The sequence below is a fragment of the Rhinolophus sinicus genome, linkage group LG04 (genome assembly GCF_036562045.2).
Source record: "Rhinolophus sinicus isolate RSC01 linkage group LG04, ASM3656204v1, whole genome shotgun sequence".
Classification (NCBI taxonomy): Eukaryota; Metazoa; Chordata; class Mammalia; order Chiroptera; family Rhinolophidae; genus Rhinolophus; species Rhinolophus sinicus.
Genome location: NC_133754.1, coordinates 97458386 through 97481257, shown reverse-complemented (window position 1 = coordinate 97481257; position 22872 = coordinate 97458386). Strand labels below are relative to the sequence as shown.

General features: G+C 41.4%; 1 protein-coding gene across 2 annotated transcripts in view; it reads right to left on the bottom strand.

Annotated features, from left to right (window-relative positions):
* The window catches only part of LOC141571072 (phospholipid-transporting ATPase IB-like), a 110730-nt gene that overhangs the window by 12038 nt on the left and 75820 nt on the right, over window positions 1-22872 (bottom strand). Inside the window, exons 2-3 of one of the 2 annotated variants that reach the window (XM_074330046.1) lie at window positions 15031-15175; window positions 6657-6756 (exon numbers count right to left, since the gene is read on the bottom strand). In XM_074330046.1, the coding sequence (XP_074186147.1) occupies window positions 6672-6756; window positions 15031-15175 (230 nt within the window). In that variant the 3' untranslated portion in view covers window positions 6657-6671. Of the gene's footprint in view, window positions 1-6656; window positions 6757-15030; window positions 15176-22872 lie in introns of those variants that run through there. The other variant, XM_074330047.1, reaches the window with a different exon arrangement.

The window sequence follows — 22872 nt, the reverse complement described above, 5'->3', positions numbered from 1 at the left end:
ACACTTTGTAGGCAAAAGGGAACATTCTAGGGAAAGTGCCGTGAGGAAAGGACCCGTGAGTGACTCCGTGCAGCTACAACACAGGAAGAGGAAAGTGGGGAGATGGAACTGTAAGCCTGGGACAGAATGAGAATGGCCTTGGGAATCTTACCGGAGACAAAATAAAAGGAGCAATGGTCACTGAACAGGAAGAACCACAGCGCCTTCACTGTTTTAGCGTGAAACCACTTGGGAGGGATATGGGCATAGAGCCAGGGCGCCACCTTAGAGGCGGATAAATGAGAGGCTGAACCTGGGCAGTAGAAACCATCTACTTCTTGATGAGTCAGATCTAGTCTAAAACCCCACACATCCCCACCACGCTTCTCCTTCAGCCCCCCTGGCCCTGGAATAGCCCAGCTTTTCCTTAAGACCATCAGAGAAAATGGGTGTGGTGAGTTTGACCACACTGCAGACATGGGGAGGAAAAAAGTCATTTGCACTTGCTTTACATTTTTATACCATTTTTTAAAAAATGGCACTTGCTGTGGTACACAGCAAGATGTAAGACAAAGCATAGAAGATTTAAAGGGATGCCATAAAAAATGACAGCTTGACAGAGCACTGAAACTCCCCATAATGATGGAGATTTACTATTTCAAAGAGCAATTACACTATTATATGAGGTCCCTAGAGGAGTCAGATTCATAGAGACAGAAAGTAGACTGCTGATTGCCTAGAGCTGGGGAAATGAGGGGCTGGGGAGCTGTTTAATGGACATAAAGTCTCAGCTTGGGGAAAATGGAGAGCGTTCTGGAGATGGATGGTGGTGATGGCAGCACAACAACATGAATGTACTCAATGCCACTGAGCTGTATGCTTCAAATGGTTAAGATGGGAAATTTTATATATATGCATTTGCCACAATGAAAGAGAAAAAGAGCCATAAGCCCATCTGACCTGTTATGGAAGACGAGACATACAATATGCATGGCACATTATGGTCTAGACAGTTTCGCATTGGTAACTTCATTTAGCATCACAACAAGCCTTCAAGAGAAGTATGCTTCCCATCAGACACCAGGGAAAATGAACGCTCAGAGAAATTACTAGAAATTACTAGAAAAGCTCATTCATTACTAGAAAAGCATGGGCTAGAATGGTTTACAGGGTGAATGGTTTACAGCTGGGAGAGCCAAGACTTATAACCAGGTTTGCTTTGTCCCCTTTCCTTTACCTAATTGCTTCCTTCGCTGGCTATTAAAAACAAAAAAAGATAGTGTGTTTTTTTTTTCCCATTACCACTTTTCTAATAAATACTTAATTTAAATTTCTCCATGATACCCTCCGGCGAATACTAAAATTAATCTTAAAAATCAGGTTGCTACCAAAAGAAAATGCAATTTGTTCATTAAAGATAATCATCGTACTCAATTTGCACTTTACCTTTTAATCTCGACTGAGGCAATTCAGACCCGGTTTGTTTTTTTAACTCAAGTGATATGTACCAAGTTTGGTGGGAAAGTTATTGCCAAACATACAGTCCAAAATGTAAATAACAGTAACATCAAACTATCTAAAGCGCTCAGCCAAGCACTGTTCAATGTGCTTTGCGTATATTAACTCACTTAATTCTCACAATAAGCCTGTGGCATATGCACTAGGATGGGCGTGACAATGAAGACCACCTTCAACAAAATCACCTGGAGTGCTGGCTTCTCACAGAAATCAGAACCCCGTCCAGACTAAATAAACCAAGGTTTTTCTTATGCAGTGTAGGGTTCTTGTTTTAAGAAAAAGAGAAATCTATATATCATGGTCTCGCCAACCAAGTTACCTTTAAATGCAACAGGAAATGAGAAGTACACATGACAGCCTGTGGAGTGCCAACGCGACAAGGACAGGAAATTGAAGGGCAAGGTAAATGTCAGCACTGATATCATTTTGCAGATTCCACAAGAATGTATTTGATAATTTTATGGGGTGCATAAATAAACCTTGGCAAAAGAGGTTTAGAGACAATTCACTTTATAGCCAGAGACTATCTTTAAAGTCTTATTCAGTAGAGAATACATTTTAGAAGTTACTATATCATTCGAGCACTCCTGTAGAACTCAACCACAGCTCTGTTCATTATGTTATAAATATTATTATTCCATGGATGGATGTGGACCCATTTTTATGCTGTTCTAATTTCTAAAACATTCCATGAATTTCAAAAAGTAATGAGTTTCTTTAAAAGGCTAGACATTCTTATTGCATTCCTTTTTTCTCATGGTATTGCCTCAAAATATAAAATATGTATGAGGTTCCTTCACACAAGAGTTCAAAAAAACATGATTCATAATCAATTTATCTTCAATTACTATGTGAGAAAACATATTTAGCTATGAAGAATGTTAAATCAATTGTATATAAATAACAATTTTCAAGCCATTTATATAAAAAGCATTATGATTTAAAATCAAAGTCAGCTAACTCTTATAAAGCAATCCACTATTCCAAAATCCTTAAACATAGTGGGTTGGTTTCTATAAAACACTTATTTTATTCTACAGCAAATGCTAGCATTGCATTAAAAATAACTTCTTGTCTAGTTAAATGTATGACATGTGATAAAAAAAAATTTTTTTTTGGATCACTATACCACATCCATGAATAATCCAGAGAAAATACTAGCAAATGGATCACAAAACTAGAAATACATAGTCCTCAGAAACTGGAAAACACATGAAAATATTGTCAGTCAGTTGACTGACAGCCTCCAGCTTTCTCAACATTTCCTCAAAATTCATACATATGAACATGTAGTTTTGGAGTTTGGGAAGTACACTTTTAAGGGCAAAAATATAAAAACCGTCTCCAACCCTCATTTAAATTTTTGTTGAGTATAGGAGCAATGTAAATTAAAGCAGTCACCAATCAACTTCATTAAATAAGAAAACTCCCTCTTTTGCAAGGATATGGTAGAAAACCCAGCACCCCAGGAGACCACATGTCCTCCCTGGGACAGTACTAAAAAGCTCTTCTCTATAAATGAGTCTATGACTGTTACACAAATCATTGAGAGCACTATCAAATGCGTGACAGTTCATGAACACTAATTCAAACGTGACATCAGAATTCATTTTTTGTTATGGTGATTAAAAATATTTACTGCTGCTTATGGCTCAATTGCTGCTTTTTATGCGTAGAAATCATAGGTAGCCTCAGTGTAAAGAAAGAACTTTCCACATCAGCTAAGCATGGGCTAGAATGGTTTACAAGGTGAATTAATAAGTTCCCAATGGAGACAGATGTTCACCAAATGAATCATAAGCCTTATGTAAGAGTTTTGTACACATTTATACAGAGTGGTGGAAGGAGATAAGTGAAAGTATCAGCAGGGATCTCCCATTACGTTATTCTTTGTTTTAGAATTCCTCGATTTTATAATACTTGCAATGTTTGGCTTATAAATATGGCTAACCCATGTCAAGACCTCCATTTAGAGAATAACTGTGGTACACACACACACACACACACACACACACACACACACACCAGTACTTAAACTTACTTCTCCTGCAATGTCTAAGCATGTATAGTGAACAAAACTTTATTGAAATACGAGTGGCAAAGAAACTGTGTGACAGCTGGCAGGCAAAACAGTAATACCAAGAGAAGTTAATGTTTCTGTCTGCCTTTGGCATAAGTCATTACTTGAAATCATTCAGTTTACTCTGATGTATTAACACTAGAATGATTAATAAACTCTAATTTGTAAAGTTAACATTAAAAATTAATATGAGGCAGTTTTAATGAAGATGAAATACTAAGGAAGTAATTATGACACTATTCAGCAAACAGACGTATTGTTTTAAAATGCAGACCTCTATTTTTACATTGTCAGAGCTTGGTAACACATTTCATGTGCTAGACAATAAGACTTTCAAAACCTCCACCCTTTCCCAGAATAGAAATAAAGAAGTAATATTTTTGATTGGATGATTTTAAGACCATTTATATAACTGAATCTACAATTAAGTATTCAGATTAAATATTATGCACAGTGCCAAATTCCTTAGAAAAACTCAAAGCAGAGTCCAAATGGCTGAGAAGCTGACAGCCCAAAATAAGAAAGGAAGGGAGGGTAAAAACAGTGGGAAAGAGAAACATACAGATTCTATATTTACAATTCAATAACATTCTAGTTATTCATTTGGACCAAGTTTAAGATTTTCACCATTCTATGGTGAAGAATCTTAGTTGGTGTTGGGTTGTGAGGGGAACTCATGATGAATTTAATGTGAATTTACACCCAGCTTTGTTCTCTCAATACCCCAAAAGGAGAAGCCAATTTCTTAATTTAACAACAATATGCATACACACTTGAACACCTCTCAGCCCTGTCTTATGCTCTCAGTCCAGCATACTTGCTTGTAGAAGCTGCAGGCTAAAAAATATATACAAAAGCCCCTAGCACCCAAATTTACCTTGTTATGCTTTAGCCTGCATATTTACTGTCCAGAAAGTCTATGTCCTTGCACAGGGTAATACTCAGGTACATTTCCCTTTCCCCCCAATTATAGCTTATCAATGAATGTTTTAGTTATCAAATAATTGGATCGTGAGCAACACGAGTTGGATAAAAGAACAATATTAATAATAACTAGTCGAGATTATCAGCCACTCTTTGGACACAGTACATCTAATACTGTGCTTTGGGTTACATACATGTTCTCATCTAAGTCTTACCTCCCTGTAACGTAGGACATTATTACAGTTCCTGTTTACTAAGTCAAGTATCCTAGAATCAACCATATCTAGAGGCAGGGGGGAAAAAAATCTGTCAAAAAGTGGGGTGTCTTTCCAGTAGAGCTAGTGCTGCTCCCACCTTGCTGGAAGAGGGGGACAAAAATATCACCTTCATGACAGCCACCAGAAGTTACCGGATAGCTCTGGTCCCCTACGGTTCTCTAATACTGAGGTGAAATGGGGGCGTGCACTATTTTGAAGTCAATGACCCTGCTCCAACTCACTGTTCAAAATAGTTTTTTAAAAATTCCTCAGAAGTACAACAAACAGTGTCACCACTTTCCCTGTCCCCAAAACTGAAACGCTAGGAACCAAGCTTACCTATTCCTAGCCCCACATCTAACCCTCCCTAGTGACTTTTTCTTCTCCTACAACATTACAGCCTGACACCTCTCCCTGGACAATGACAACAGCCTAACGCACCCCCAAACGCACAGCATGTGGACGCGCGCGCGCACACACACGCACGCCACAGCCAGAAGGATCTCAAACACAAATATAAAGTTGTCACTTGACCTTTAACAGCTTTCCTGGCTACAGCTAACCTAGTTCCAGGAGCCTGGCCTCTCACAGCATGTCACCCATCAGCCCTGACTTCCTCCACATCATTTCTGGAAAGGCACACACTTGCTGTTCTCATCTTCAGTACCTTTGCATACGAGTTCGAACAATTAAGTTCACGTACTCATCCTAGAAAAAGTGCTGCATACCTCATTGCTGAATACCACTATGGTCACCTTCGAAGTACTGCCCTTGGGAAGCTATGCACCAACGCCAGCACCTGGTCTACCCTTCAAAGCAATTTTGGAACTCTTTTTCTGGAATGGCCATCAGAGCTGTCGTCATGTTACCTTGATGTCCTGAATGTCATCAAAATGTCTTCCTTTCAATATTTCCTGTATCTTCGGGTAAAGAAAGAAGTCATTGGGGGTCAGATGAGATGAGTAGGAAGGGTGTTCCAATACAGTGATTTGTTTACTGGCTAAAAACTCCCTCACCAGCAGTGCCATGTGAGCTGGTGCATTGTCGTGATGCAAGAGCCATGAATTGTTGGCGAAAAGTGCAGGTTGTCTAACTTTTTCACACAGCCTTTTCAGCACTTGCAAATAGCAAACTTGGTTAACTGTTTGTCCACTTGGTACAAATTCATAATGAATAATCCCCGTGATATCAAAAAAGGCTAGCAACATCATTACAACAAGGTTGTGAACTTAATTGTCAGACCTCGCTGTTCCCCGTGTCTAGATGTCCTCCCCACATGAGCCACACCTTATCTTTCAGGCTGACCTCTACTCACCTTCCAGCGCAGTTCACCAGTCACCTGCCAGCAGATTTCCTCCAGTGTGCTACCCTCCTAGCCCTGCACAGCTGCAACTAATCACCCAGCCCCAGTTCATCACTCGTGATAGAAGGGGACTGAAACGCCTCCTAGTTCGTACTGAACATAGGGTTAGAAACGGTGCTAAGTCTCCTTAATGTGATCAGTCTCAGTGCTGCTGAGGCCAAAGTTGAATGGGGTCAGACCAGAGAGTTTTCCTCCTAAGAAGAGACTCTAAAGCAGGGGGCTCCCAAGTGGGGTGTGGGAAGAAGTGATCAGAGTTTATATGTACATGTCCCTCAAAACATTAAGCTTTAATAACATTTATTGACTGGACGGACACTGGTGCTCCCACATGGTCCTATATAACACGGTTGGAGGGGAAACTCTTTACTGGTGGGGGGTGCTATGGACTGAATTGTGCCCCCTGAAAAGTCATCTAACCTTCAGTGTGACAGTACTTGGAGATGGGGCCCCAGGGAGGTGATTAAGTTGGCATGAGGTCATGAGAATGCCCTGCTCCCTAATGGGATTGGTGAGTGTCCTTAGAAGAAACACCAGAGAGCTGGGCTTCTCTTCACCATGTCTGCAAACCAGGAAGAAAGACTTCACCAGGACCCGACCACGCTGGCACCCTGCTCTTGGACTTCCAGCCTCTGGAGCTGTGAGAAAATAAATTTCTGTTGTTTAGGAACCCCCATGTACACATTTTGTTCTGACAGCCTGAGATGACTGAAATAGGGAGTAACAGTTGTACCCTCCCCTGTCTGTTCTTTCTGCTTATTACTACATATTTCAGTTTCTATGTCCTGCAAGGTGGATTTACAAATTAATCTATCCAATTTCAACTAAACTAACCCTCCCCAAAAAAACAAGTGGTTTAAGAATCATGCAATAAAACCACAGACTGAAAATAAGCACATAGCAAGCTAATTTTAAAAATGCAGTATTGATACTTCTATTCCTAATAAAAGCTCTGCAAAACCAGTTCACTCGGATGAACATTAGAATAATTTAATCAAATCTGATAAGTCAGCTAAAAATATTCAAAACGATCAAGAATAGTGTTAACAATATGGATTTACAGCCGTAATTCTTAACTGAGACTCTTGGTAAATACATATTAGGCTTTGAAATAACTAATGATAGCAAGGCGTATTTAAACATACATATTAAAGGTTCATGGCAAAAAGTCTTACTGATGGGACATGTGACCAAAAGAGTTTGGAGCCGTACAATGCAGACACCGAACTTGTAGGCCAGAGCCCAGCCCACTCTCAAGCTGATGTCTTGTCTCAGGAGGACTGAAAGCTGAAACCAGCTGACACTGTCCAGGCGCCTTCGAGTGGTGGTACACGTAACAAATACTGAACACAGACAGAATAATTCCTCAGAACAACCAACAATATCCCAAATTCAACCCCAACCTTTTTAACCGAACCTAACATAAAATAATAAGGGTAGCTGAAAACCTATGATTTAAGTTTTGAAGAGCTGGCTTACACTTCAGAGAAAAGGACAAACCAGCATTTAAATGATCAAACCCAACCTCATGGATTTCAGCAAATTTCTTTGTAGAACATCCCTGCATCCCAACAATGGTCAGACCTCTCCTTTTGTTCTCTCGGAGTATTGTCGCTCTTCAAAGGTTGCTGATTAGCGTTTCTGGGTGAGCTTTTGCTGTCTGTTGAGTGGCTCAGCCGTAAGTAGTAGAACACATACTTAGATGCCACTTTAGACAACGACACAGAAGCTCACATGACTAAACTCTGACCACAGAATTTTCTGCAGTCCACACTGTTGCCTTCTTTTTCAACTTCTATACAACTAGATCAGACATGGAGCAAACAAACTCTTCATGTTGCCATCCAAGGGAACATCATTTGACACCCAGAGAGTGGGTGTTTTCCCATCTACCTAGCATAATAAGCAGGTGAAGATACTGGTCCCGTCTCCTTGGACTCCACCGAAGGACCCAAGCAGTTCCCAAGGCACCTCACAGAAAGACAAACAAGTTTAGCATTTATTCCTACTCTTCCAGATACTTCTGGTTAATTTTTAAAATATTTTTATTTGAGGTAAGTTGATATTTACAGAAGAGTTGCAAAAATGGTACAGAGAGCAGCCATATACCCTTCACCCAGTCTCCCCAAAATGTTAGTATTTTATATCAGCGTAGTTCGATGATGAAAACTGACTAAACAATGTTGGCACAATACTACTGCAACTACAGAGTGCATTCAACATTCACCAGCTTTTCTACCAATACACTTTTTCTGTTCTAAGATCTGATTCAGAACCAACACGGCATTTAGCTGTCATATCTTCTTAGTCTCCTCCAATTCTGGTTAAATTTTAACTTGTGTTTTTCACAAATCCTGATGTTTAATTCTGTTCCTCCATAAGACTCAGAAGTGCTCACAAGTTCATAGATGACAATAAGAGTTAACAGAATTTGGGAACAGGGGAGAGGGACAACAAGTTACTGACTAGAACTCTCAAAACAAATGCCTTTACCTGTCTTCATGAATGGGAATGGATTGATGTTTCTTTGGTCAATTCATAATACGCTCCATATCCACTCACACAGGGTCAACTTGATAAAGAAATCATCGTGTGTGAATCCGTTCTAGACATTCGCTGTTTCTTTACAAACGTCAAATACAAAACTGGCCTAAGGCTAACAAGCTTTTCTGTTTCTAAAAATACATTTCAAGAAAGCTCATGTGTTTAATGGTTACCTGAAACACACAGAGCCAAAGGTCCCCCAATATGAATATTTTTATCCGTAAGATGCCTTGTCGAGGGATATAAACCTGATAAAAGTGCTACTCACAGATCTTTTATGGAATCAATTGCTGTTGGTATGTATACATTAAGGACTCTCAATAAGCTGTGACATTCATGTTCAGAAAATACAGGACAACAGGAGTGCATGGTTTGGAGATTAACCAAGTATACCTGCCTCTAATTTTAAGGGACTGAATGTGAGATTATACGAGGTCTGAGAATGAAGTACCCAAACTTGTTGCAATGATGTTGCTAAACTTTTTTGATATCAGAGGGATTATTCATTATGAATTTGTCCCAAATGGACAAACAGTTAATCAAGTTTACTATTTGGAAGTGCTGAAAAGGCTGCATGAAAAAGTCCGATGAAAACAACCTGAACTTTTCGCCAACGTTTCATGGCTCTGGCATCACGACAATGCACCAGCTCACACGGCACTGTCTGTGAGGGAGTTTTAGCCAAACAAATAACTGTATTGGAACACCCTCCCTACTCACCTGATCTGGCCCCCAATGACTTCTTTTTTTACCCGAAGGTAATGGAAATATTGGAAGGAAGACATTTTGATGACATTTAGAACATCAAGGGTAACACGACGACAGATCTGATGGTCATTCCAGAAAAAGAGTTCCAAAATCTTTGAAGGGTGGAATAGGCACTGGCATCAGTGCATAGCTCCCCAAGGGGAGTACTTGGAAGGTGACCGCAGTGACATTCAGCAATGAGGTATGTAGCACTTATTCTAAGATGAGTTTCGAACTTAATTGTCTGACCTCGTATATTAATTAGCTTGACTGTACATATATATCAATCAAATCATCATGTTGTGTATCTTAAATACACACAATTTTTATTAAAATGTATAAACAGATAAATAAAAATAGTGTACACAGAAGAAAATCTTGAGATTGAGTAAGGTAGGTAAATGGAAAGCTTTCAGCATAACCCCTGGCTCTTGATAAAGGTTTTTATACATGTTTACCTTTGCCAACCTTGACAAGGAGAGCCATCTCAAATGAGATATGTAAACCTTGGTTTTTAAAACACTGATCTTTACGTGAATCAAAAGGAAGTTGACTGTTAGTTACTAGGATCTTGGTATTGCTTCTTTAAGTTGTAAGCAGCCTCAGCGTTAAGACCAGATCCTACCTAAATTCTGCAGCTGTGAACACTGAGCGGGGAATCATTTCTCTCTACAGCACTTCATAATATTAGATCTCGTACTGTACATATCATCTATCACCACAGTTCATGCACAGAGGGTTTTGGAAGACGACTTTGTTCTCTTTGTTCCTTAAGACAAAAATACCCTTTCAAACATTTGGATCCCAGCATAATATTATAAAACAATGAGACTCTAAAACTGACCACACAGTGCTCAGTTCTCTTTCTGCAAAGGCAAAATTCTATTTGAAACTTATCTTGGCAAAACCAACAAATAATTCTGAGAAAGCAACTTTTCTTTAAGACAAAACCATCTCGGAGAAATGCAATAGCTGGACCAAACTCAAGTTATTGCTTTCATGAAGATTTTTGCTAGGTAAAACTCCCAACTGAAACCAATGACTCATTCAAAAGTAAGTATCTATAAACATTCCTACCCTGCTTTGAAGATCTCATTTCAAACACAGAAGAAAATGGCCTTACAGCCTTGAAAGTCACTATTTCAAGCGGCACGCTGATAATCACATAAAAAGACCACAAAAGCCTGATCATGATTACATAAATATTGCCCATTCCTTTGATTAGTAAATTATTTCAAGATATATTCCGGAAGAAAAAAAAATTTGCCACTTTAAACATTTTTGAAAATTTAGATACACAAAATTAAAGATTAACCACCATTTTCCTCTAAGTAGCAAGTTTTTTATATGCGTTTAATGTTTAACTTAAAACAGTTAAAAGGAAATGATACCATTCCTATGAAATGTCCAAAACAGGGAAATCTATACAGGTAGACAGTAGATTAGTGGTTGCTTAGGGCTGGGGGAAGAGGGAGATGATAGCTAAACAGTACAGGATTTTTTCTGGAAACAATGAAATGTTCTAAAATTGACTGTAATGATTGTTGTACAAATCTGTGGATACTCGTATACTAAAAACCATTGAACTCTACACTTTCGATGGGTGAACTATATTTCAATAAAGCTGTTAAAAACATTTAAAAGGAGATACTATCGGATACATCAGGAAAAAGGGATCTTGTTAGGTGGACATCTACACAATCCTAGACACATATATGTGCATTGCAATTTTCCATTCATAATTATTTATTTCTAGAGGATGAAAAGGTTATTGTCTTCACAGTTAAGGCCCAAGAAAATCAAATGCCTAGGAGAAAAGGACCATGTCATGCTTCTCCATGATTATGATAATCCAAATGTATTGGCTTCAGTAATGGAAAACTTCCAACATCTCACAGCTTCAGATCAAGCACTGATATTATTCTCAGTGTCAAGAACGAGAACAAAGTTTGGAGAGACAACCATTTCCATGGTACAAATGCTCCCAGAATTTCAAAGAATTGCTTGGAATTTGGAGTTTCCAGGTCACACATTCCCTTGGGGGAGCCAAGGCCATAGTGAACCTCAATGGTGACCTTCTCACTCCTACGCACCAGACCCAGCCTCTTTCTTGGATACACTTGTCCAAATGTTAACCCTAGGCAGTGATCCGAGCTCTGAATTTACCACACCGTCCCCTCTCTGACCTCCCCCAACACTCAGCACCCACCTCCCTCTTTAGCAAACATTGATCTCTTTTCTGAATTCAAAATGCCAGTTGCTCATGAAAGCAGTCACAAGCATTGCCACAGTCCTCGCCAGAAAGGGCCTGGAGTGGGGAGGGTAAGTGAGAAAACTCTGTTCCGGAGGGGACCAGCCTCCTGCGGTGTAGAGCATCCAAAAAATTCCATCTACCTCATCTGTCCCACCTGGTCCCTTCTCTTCCAAAACCTCAATTTAGAAGCAAACAATGTGGGATGCCCAGCCTCCAAGAAAAACCATTAACCTTTTCTCAAGAAAAATGATATTAAGAAAAAGAAACCCTTTATCAACTCCCTCTTATGAAAATGTTCCTTTGAATAGCTTGATCAACTTATAGCAAACATTCATGGCCAAGATAAAAAGCCTTATTTTTAAAAATCTATATTTTTACAAAGCTTGACTTCAGCAATATTAAGTGCAAAAATAATGTGGCTCAACACTTTGTAAACTCCTTAAACTATAATAGTGCCAAGAAGCTTTGTAATAAATTCCTTAATGAACTATGAGTCACATGACCATTAGTAATTCCTATTTAAATACAGTCTAGGTGAAACAAATACTCTAAGACCATCATTTTATGAAACAGCAAGGGCCACATTTTAATTTCTTAGACCCTATTCAGCGTATTCTGAAACTTACACTCGCAGTATAAGCCATGACCTCAGAAATTCTATGAATGTAATGTTTAATATATGTCAACTAATTCAATTATACACTTACACAAGGCTTTAAACAGAATAACCGGTATGTACCTACTTTATTTCTAGCCAACCTTCATGCTTTCCCATATTTATTCCTCCCCTCCAAACAAGTACAAATCAAACTATAAGACAGGTAGCCACTTGAAATCTCTCCAACTGATAAAAAAACATCAGTGTCAAAAGCCAGCTTGGAGTCTTGATTACAAACAGGTTGTGTAGCCCCATTTCCAAGGCTTTTCCAAATCTTTCCCTCCCATGGAAACTAGAGAATTTAGGCAAAAACAAAGACCTCTATTTCATTCTCCCAGCTTTCAGCATGCACAAATGGACACCAAAATTAAAGCAATGGGAACTAAGCAAAAATACTACTTGAAAATACCTTAAAGTTTACAAAGAAAAGTAACTCTTCAATTCCATATCCTTATACAGTATAAATCACTTTAAAAAGAAATGTTATCTTTGTGAAAGTAATTCAGTAGAAACACATATGAGAAAGTATGAGGGAATGGAATGATAATTCAGTAGAAACACGTATGAGGGAATGGAATGATATAGGCAGTGTAAGATTCTAAGTGATTTTAAGTATATTCAGAGTTGTATAACCATCACCCCGAATGAATCCCCATGCACATTAGCTGTCACTCCCCCTTCTCCCAACCACTTCTCCCTTCCCCAACCCTAAGAACCATTCACTGAACTATCTTATGTCTCAACAGATTGGCCTCTTCTGGATATTTCATACAAATGGAATCATATGCAGGCATACCTCATTTTATTGCACTTCACAGATGTTGTGTTTTTTACAAATTGTATGGACGACGCTCCACCAGCAAAAAGATTACAAATCACTTTATTGTGATACTTTGTGGTGGTGGTCTGGAACTGAACCCACAATATCTCTGGGGTATGCCTGTAACCTGAGGCCTTTTGTTACTGGCTTCTTTTACTCGTCATGTTTTCAAGGTTCTTCTCTGTTGTAGCATGCATCAGTATTTCATTTCTTTTTTGGCCAAATAATATTCCATTGCATGGACAGACCACATTTTATTCATTCACTCATCAGTTGACACATGTGGATTATTTCTACTTGTTGGCTATTATGAATAATGGTACTGTGAACATTTGTGTACAGTTTTTGTGTGGACATGTTGTCATTTCTCTTGGGTATATGTACCTAGGCGTTGAATTGCTGGGTCCTATGGTAACCTTACATTTAACCTGTTGAGGAACTGCCAAACCGTTATCCATAGCAGTTGCACCACTTCTCATTCCCGTCAGTAAAGTAGTAGGGTTCCAATTCCTCCACAGCTTTGTCAACACATGTCATTCTTTTTTATTAGATTCATCCTAGTGTATGAAGTGGTAACTCATGGTGGCTGATGCTCTGTGTCTTAAACCCACCCACTCATTCTTGAATTTGGCCTCAGCTGTTCTTCTAAGCTACACTTTTAAGTATAAAATATGCCCTAAAACCCAAAATACAGCCTGGATATTGGTCATTCCTAAAACCCAAAATAAAGCCTGGATAACCTAACACTCCCTTATAGAGGAAGGTATCACCTCCACATAATACGCACCACTATTCTACCCTAAATCCTATCAAGCTACACCTATGTCCAACAGCCAAACCTTCCCAAAGAAAGATGTCAGGCCAAGGAGCCTGACATCTGCTGCTGCTGTAATGGAACACTTTAACATATAACAACAGCAAAGTTTCAGCCAGAGCTTTCTAGAACGAACACGGAATTGGAATTCAGGCTTGTCAATAATCTCTATGTAACCTGACCAATCACTTGATTTCTCTACACCTGAACTCGGTGTTCTGAGTCACTCACAGAACTATATCCTCTAAAGTCACTCCCAGAGATAAAGTTGTCTAAGCCTGAAAGTTTAATGAAATTTGAAAACGTACTCACACCCGTGCCTAATGATCTAGCATTGCACAGCAGAAAGAATTTGAGCCTTAGTAGTCACACAGGCTGGGTTCTATTTCCAGCACTGCCATTTAGTAGCTATATGACCATAGGTACATTATTTAACATCTTTCTGTCTCCGTTTCCTGATCTGAAGGTAATAATGCCTTCTTCAAGAAGTTATGAGGATTTATGAAACTAGTATAGCTAAAGCATCTGACACGGTGGCCAGAAAAAAAGTAGACACTTAAACGTCTGCTAACTCTGGTCAGTTTTCCATCACATAAAAAGACCTCTTAACAAATGTCTTGGACCATTTAGATGTGAATGTGAGTCCTTGTGACCTGTGGAATTCATTTATAAAGCACTTCCCCACATTATGGTCTTTATATTGCTAAGAAGGGCTATCAACTGGCTTAAAACAGGAGGAGGGGGAGTTCTTGGAAGGGAGCCCAGTGATGAAAAGATAAGACCTCATTTTCGTCAGGGACAGGAAAATAAAAACTTCCTCGGGGCTCACAGACAGCCTGAGCCCAGAACAGATGCAAAGGGCAGAAAGGTAAAGGCTGTATTCATATGACCCCTTTGGAAGCGCGGGTATAGACTGCCAGGCTCAAGGGGGAGGGGGAGGGGAGTGGAAGGAACTGGAGGCAGCAGACTGGGGTGGGGGCTGGCTAGAGGCGTGCAAAAGCTAACAAGAGGAAGATGAGCCCCATCTCAGCTGTGCACTCACTGCTTCTTGTGTCTCTCAGCCTCCTTCTCCTACCTGATCTGGTTGTCACGAAATTTGTTGAGATGCGGTTGGTTGAGGTAAATGGTGCGGGCTGGTGCCTCCAGCTGGTCTCCAACAGACGTGGCCCGGGACATCTCATCATCTGCCTTCTTATAGCCCGAAGAAGGACGAACAGGTCCTGCAGAAAAGAGGCGCGGACAAAAAAAATACAGCACAAAGAAGTCACCCCAGCAGGCAAGAGCAGCAGCGAGCGCGGCTGCTGGCAGGCGGGCAGCTGGGAAAGGATGCTCTGGGCGATGCAGGGCTCGCCTATGTACCTCGGCTTCCCCTGGAGACCCGCCGCGCAGCTGCTCCCGGCTCCTCCCCGCCCCCTCCCTGGTGCCCCACCCCCACCGGCTGGTCCCCCGGGCCCCAAGAGGGAGCCTCTCTGGGTGAGAGCCACACGGCACCGCCTCGCCCGGCCCCTCCTGCGCTCTCTCCTCGCTCCCTCTGCCCCTCCCGCTGGCTGCAGCGCCCGGCAGGCGCAGGCCAGGGGCGCGCTGCCTGCTGCAGGGCGCGGGGAGGGGAGAGCAGAGGCCAGAGCCTCTCGCTCTGTGAGCGCCCCCTCTAGGCCCAGTGATTGAGTTCTGCGCTAGGGTTTTCTGGGCTTCTTTGATTGTGTTCAGGAACAGAATGGTGACAGCAGAGGGGATGTGCCCTGCATTCAGTCACCGCAGAAAGGGATGGCGGAAGCACAGCTCCGTGCTATAAAAATGAAATTCCCAAACCTCGGTGTGAAGGACTTGCTACACCGTTACCTTGAATGGACCAGCTGCTGTCCGCCCTAGAGATGCCTGGCAACCTGAGGGCGGTAGCTTTACCAATCCCAGTTTACCGGCAGATGCGTCATCTCTCATTTCATTGCTGGAGTTACTGTTTCTGTGGTTAAGACACAAGCACCTCTATCTCCAGATTTAATTTCAGTCCTAGGGTCAAACCTCTCCCGGTGACCTCAACCTCCCCATACCTTCACTTAAGGAGGTGTGGGCGTGGAGAATAGTGATATGTCTGTTACTAGACTGCTGAATACACGCACACACAGACCTTAACCACATCTCCATCTATGAGGCAGTATCCCTCAGTAGGAGGGCCCCGCCTCAAGAAATGACCTTCAGGAAGAGGCACCTGAGGTAAAGGATCACAGAAAAACAAATGCCCTCCAGATGAAGCCTTCTCTCCTTTGCCTTAAATATACATTTGCTCTAATATCTGCCATGCTTTTCACCATCAAAGACACGCACGTTGCATCATTATTTAAGAAACTGACATCTCATTTCAATAAATATCGACTTCGCAGCTGCAAAGAATGTTCATTGACACAGAGAAACATTTTGAAAGAGAAAGTTTGGGCTATTTAAGTATCATATTTTTAAAGTGATTAGAGTCCTACTGTAATCTTTATCATACGGCGGACAACAACGTAAAATTGGTCACTGAGATCTAACGTACTCTCCTGAACACTGCTCATAGCCGGGCGCTGGGTGTGCGTCCACAGTGCCGGGCTGTTCCTTGTTATAGGACCCCACTCTCACATCCTCCCCGCCTCCTCTCCAGCCTCCCACTCTCTAGGGTCCTTCTGGCTCCACAGGCCACTGCTCAACCCTCTGCTAATCCACAAGGGGCAGCAGAGAACAAGACTTCCTACTTCCGGACTGGCTGGCCCGCCCGCTTGGGCTCCCTGACTTATTTTTGAAACATATATATTAGTTTCATATATAGAAATATAATATCTGATTTTCCTCCCTGCCCATTTATCCCGCTTCGTTTTTCTCCCTAGCATTTACCATCATTACCTGATATTATTTATTTATGGTCTGTCTTCCCATGGGCAAGGAGCTCCAGGTCAGGAGGAACGACCTCAGAGCCCAGAACAGTGCCTGGCACGTAATGGGCACTCATACGCCGGTTGAATTAAGCCATTTTTACTCAAGTCTTCCAAAGGGTCACTTTGAATTCTCCAGGTGGAGATGCAGTGAGATCGCACAGAGGGCTCAAACCCCATGTTCTTCCAGGGTGCGTCACAATGGTTCAGTGTGAGATAGTGTTCACGTAACGCTCTCTTCCGGCTGCGTGTTATTATCACGGAGGAAGCTCTCACAGTTAACAAGTTCCTGCGTCCAACCTTCGTGGATTTTGTTTTGTTTTGTTTTGTTTTAAAAGCTACTCAAGTGATGCTAATGGGCAGCCACAGTTGAGAATCACTTGTTAGACGCTGCTGGGAACACAAAAACAAAAGATCCTGCTCCTGTTCTCAAAAATGTTACCCAGGCGCAGCCGGATGGCTCAGTTGGTTAGAGCAGGAGCTCTGAACAACAGGGTTGCCGGTTGGATTCCCACCATGGGATGGTGGGCTGCATCCTTCACAACTAGATTGAAGGACGACTTGGCTTGGGGCTGATGGGCCCTGGAAAAAAAATGTTCCCCAACATTCCCCAATTAAAAACAAACAGGAAAAAAAAAACGAAACAGTAGAACAAGTAAAATAGAGAAATTGAAAAAAAGGAGACATTAAAAAAAAAATGTTACCCAGTATAACCATGGTTACCAGTGTGATACAGTTTATCACCAAGTGACTAAGAGTGGGTTTGAAGGTGCTGAGGAGGGTCAGAGGTCAGCAGCCTTGTTGTGCTTGGTGCGGGGAGCCAGTGAGAACAGTCTGAGGACAGATATAAGAGCCTTAAAGTAGGGGGCATTATATTAGGAGAGGGGAGGACATTCCAGGGAATTGCCAGGATAGCATAAGCAAAGGCCCAATAGACAAAAAGTGTCAGGGGCCAATTAAAAACAAACAAACAACAGCACTAAGGGTCCACACTGGGAACGATAGAAAGAAAGGAAGCTCAGGAAGACAGCCTGTGGCCAGACTGGGGCTGATTTCAATGCCAGACGAAGCAGCTTGAACTTCATCCTGAAGGTCACATGAAGCCACAGAAGGTTTCTAAGCAGGAAAGCAGGGCACCTGACCGTGGTTTACAGAAAGAGGGGAGAATTTATAGATAAGGCAATCAGGCAGGGAATTAATTCTACAATCTAGAAGCAAGATGATAGAAGCATGAATTAAATGGAGAAAAAAGAAAACATGAACATGACAAACATCTCAAAAGATCTGCAAGACTATTTTTTGATTGAATGTGTGGGCCAGAAAAAAGAAGAAACATTAGATAACTGGGATTTAAAGAGGAGAAGGGGGGGGGGGGGCGGGGGGTACAGGAGGAATATCACTGATAGGAATAAGAGTGGAAACAACAGTTTTTCCAAAAAAGAATTTAAATGTTGGATAATAAATATTGGGGTGAAGAAAAATATTGACACAAACAATTAGTGATGACAGAATTAAGGGAAATAAGAGCTCCCAAATACCCATCATGCATCAGGCCGGCTCATCTTTCTCTATCAGCAGAGCCAGATGTGGAATTTCATTCCAGGTAGAAATACAGTTTCCTCCTAAGACTCATATAACTTTCTTCTACCTCAGTGGCCTCATCCTGACCCACCCCTGCTTTGGAGACAAACATTACTATTTTCAAAATGACACAAATTTGTTGCAAATGTATTGCCTAAGGAAAACGCTATTCAATATGTAGCAAAGCACATTATGACTAAGGCTTCAAATTCAGACTGATGAGATGAATTGTGAGTTAATGTATTTTGAAAATGCCACCATACAAAATGAGAGTATATGCTTACAACTCCCCTACGTAAACAAGCACAGTGTCAGCAGATAGGGGGAGTTCAATAAATACCTATTAAGAAAGAAACCAAAGTAAAAGAGAAATAAAGAGAAACAAGAGTTGGCAAATGGACAAGCTCAAAGTTTGTCCTGTTGCCAAGTGGAAATACAGAAAAGACAGCTGATAGCCAAGGCCACGAGGGCAGGGACTTTGTGTTGTTCATGGCTGGACCCCTGTCATCCTAAATAATGCCTTGCACATAGTAGGCAGTTTGTAAGTGCGAGTATATGTCGAATGGACAACAAAGGGCTGATGTAGTGGGTGCCTTCTAAAGATGCTTGCCCAGACACTGAACCAAAAGACTTGACCTGTATCGTGCCTTCCCCTTCTTCCATCACAGCTCTTAGCTTGGGGTAGGTCCACCTAAGAGTCTCTCTTCTGGAAACTGTGACATGGGACGTAAAGAACCTGTTCTCCGCATGTGGCTGACCTATTAACACACACTACAGGTCTCCAAATGGCCATCCCCCACCCACCGAATGGGCAGGAAAGCAGAGATGGAATTTCTTGAGATGAAAGTGAAGCAGATGTGTGGAGAGTAACAGAAATGGTCCCAACAGCTTTTGGATTCTGGGTACCGTCCCCTCCTTGATCCCAGCTGTATTTAGGTCCTTGGGTTCCATGAGCCACCCCTAAATCATTCTATAAATTATTCATAACCAGACATCCTAACCAATACTATAAGGGAACACACAGAGAACCTATTTTTTCCTGTAAGAGATGAGCAAGTTAAAGAGGGGGGACAAACACCAATTCCCTTACAGATCACCCCCAGGGTGTCCAAAGTTTTAGATGCCTCTGGCACAGGTGCATTAGTTGCCACACCTGACAGGGAGGCCGGATCAGACAGAGGAATATCTTTATGGCAACATTCAGGCTGCTTGGTTTGGGAAAAGCCCAGAAGTAGCTGGAAGATGGCTGGCTAAATAAATAAGTGACTCCTCCTCCCTTCAGAGTTTCTGCCAGGATTATAGAAAGAAGAAAATCCTAAGAAACAGAGATCGATGACAGGAAATGCCCACCAGGAGACTGTGCATAGAAGGATGAGTGAAGAACAGGGAAGGGGCAGAAGAAAGCAGACTAGGTACAGTATACGTGCCATTTGACACACAGAAACAGGAAAGTGACTTAGAAGGACAGGGACACACCTCAGTACCTCTCACCGTCCACCAGCAACACTTCCACGGGCCTCTGCCACTCTGTGGCTCTAACTTGCCTGTGAATCTCATCCCCGCTCACTTGGTGTCATGGGAGTAGTGTTTCATTTTACTGAATGACCCAAATTCCTCATCATTTCACTCACATGCAACGTATTTGTGGTGACAAGGATGTCACTGAAAGCAGGAACAATGACAGACCTCCCTCTGGCAGGTGACATAAACTAATTCCATGGAGACTGTTTTGGAAAGACAAGGAAAACCCCTAACAGGTTTTTGAAATTTACTCCTATCTAATCAATATTATTAAGGTAATATATATTATTTATTATTTTATAACATTTACATGATATGCAAGTACATAAGTAAATATTAGCATAAACTAAATAGGTCCAGGGTGTTAAGAACCTCAAATAAAGAATTAAACACACACAAAAAAAGAGTTAATGTTAAGGCAAATGTTTACTAGCATTTCATTGCCTTCAGTAACACAGGAGCAAAACTCTTCACTCTGAACTGCAGTATTTTTCTCTAACTCAAATGAAAGTGTTCAAAACGCCCGAGATGCTCAAGACCCATCTATTCCATTTCCCGGTAAAGGAAGTTTTCACTGTCTCACAGAAATTACTGGGCAATACTCAAGTCTTCCTACATCCGAAACCTATGAAAGTGGCAGGCCCTTTTGCAGCACCTCTGTAACTAGCTCTGTGGAAAGAGTCAGACGTTGGATACTGTTGTACCAGAAAGAATTTGGCTGGTCTTTGTTCCTAGGTCCTGGGGGGAGCCTCTAACCCCCTGGAATTTCTTAAGTGATAAGAGTGTCTTAGTCATTCACAGTGGGGCCCTAGGAATACACGTGAGTTATGCTAAGGACGTGACTCATGGTGGCCCCCAGACTGCTTCAGAAAGGGGCTGACCATGCCAGAAAAACTAACCATGTGATTGGAGGGTTGGGGTTTGAGCCTGTTGATATCAGACTGACCTGCTGACTCTGGGGAGGGAGGGGCACTAGAGACTATGTTCAATCATGTGGCCAGTGATCCAATTAATAATGCCTATGTAATGAAATCCCAATAAAAACTACGAACACCAAAGCTCAGGGGACACATCCTGAGGACATGGAAGCTTCATGTGTGGGACCCTGCAAGATTTTGCCCTATGCGTCTCTCCATTTAGCTGGTCCTGGTTTGTATCCTTTCTGATAAAGCTGTAATCATAAGTATAGTGCTTTCCTTCATTCTCTGAGTTATTCTAGCTCATTGGTGAAAATAATTTAAAAAAATACTGAAAAATAATAAAAATACTGAGGGAGTAACGGGAACTCCCAAATTTATTGCCAGTTGGTCAGAAGTGTGGGTGGCCTAGGAACCCCAGAACTTGAAGCTGGTGTCTGAGGTGAGGGCAATCTTGTAGAGACTTGTGACCTGAACCTGTAAAGTTTGACCTAACATGGGTAGTTAATACTAGACCTGCACTGCAGACATTATGCTGTGAACTAGAATGACAGATCCAAAAGGGAAACTTTATTAACAATGACAAAAGTATATTAGGTCACGTTGAAAGGCAGGATTAGAAGCAAGATCTGCAGAAACTTGAATGGTTCTCCTTCCACTAGAACAGGCTGCCTCTGGGAGCTGAGGCCGGTCAGGCTACCCTCTGGGCCTTGCTTTCTTCATCCACAAAATAGAATTGAGTCTATAAATCAACGGTTGGCAAACTTTTTCTGTAGAGAATCAGGTAGCAAATATTTCAGGCTTTGGGCCACACATGACGTCTGTCTCGTTCGTTCGTTCGTTTGTTTGTTTGTTTTTTAAACACAAAAGTCTTAAAAATATAGAAACCATTCCTCACTCACAGGCCCAGATGCCATAGTTTGCAGGCTCCTCCAATAAACTAAGTCCCTTCACAATTAACAACCTAATTTATCCCACCTCAAGGAAATATTAAATTTCTTCTATATCAACAAGACATGACATAAAATTCCTAGCAAACATCAGTGTTAAGAAGTTGGTTATGTCTTTTTCCTAATTTACGTACTTGAAAAGTATACAAAGGTGATTTTCTCTTTGCTTCCAGAAAAATTTCCAGGAAAACAGTGCAGTCTTCATAGAGCATTGTAACAAGAGGCACACACACAAACACACACACACACACACACACACACACTCCCCTTCCTAAAAGAGTTTCAAGTTCAACTCTGACATCTACCCCGCATTTACAAAGATGTTTCACAATCCTTCAGAACACAGGCACAAAGCAGCCCAGAGGCTAGGGAAGCATTTGTGCTGATTATTTCTCATAATCAAACACACACAATAAAAATTCTGTACAAATGCACAATGTAATTATTCTAGCCTTGGCAGACCCATTTTGGAGGCCTTTTCTAGACCCTACATCGCACAAACTACATCTCTCCAAATATAGCATCTGTGATCCATTCTACCCAAGAATTCAAAAGAAATAAACACAAAGGGAAAGTGGCACTGATGTGTCAGGGTTTCTTATTACTGCAAATTCTTATTGGTCTCTCTTCTGTTTTTTTCAGGGATTGGGAAAACGGGCAGGGAAATAACAGACCAGGGACTATTTGTAACTTAAAATGTTGTTGGGTGCTACATTCATTCAGTTACTGAGCACCTCCCAGATATAAGGCATTTTGGTAGAAGGTAGTGTGAAAGGAAAGGTACACAGTTTAAGGCATAAGCTTACATTTTAGCAGAAGCAACAGAAACAAGAGAGACCAAGAAATAAGGAATTTAGGTGACAAAAACGACTGCCAGTCTCATATAAGGTGAAAAAACAGGGCACTCTCATGAATGACGCATCTGAAGTAGGCTTATAAGAATGAGTATGATTTGTATGCAAGGAGAAAGAGCTGAGCAGTCCAGGAATAGTAGCGTGTCAGCAGAGACACAGGCCAGTCACATGCTATTTACAACCCAGTTGGC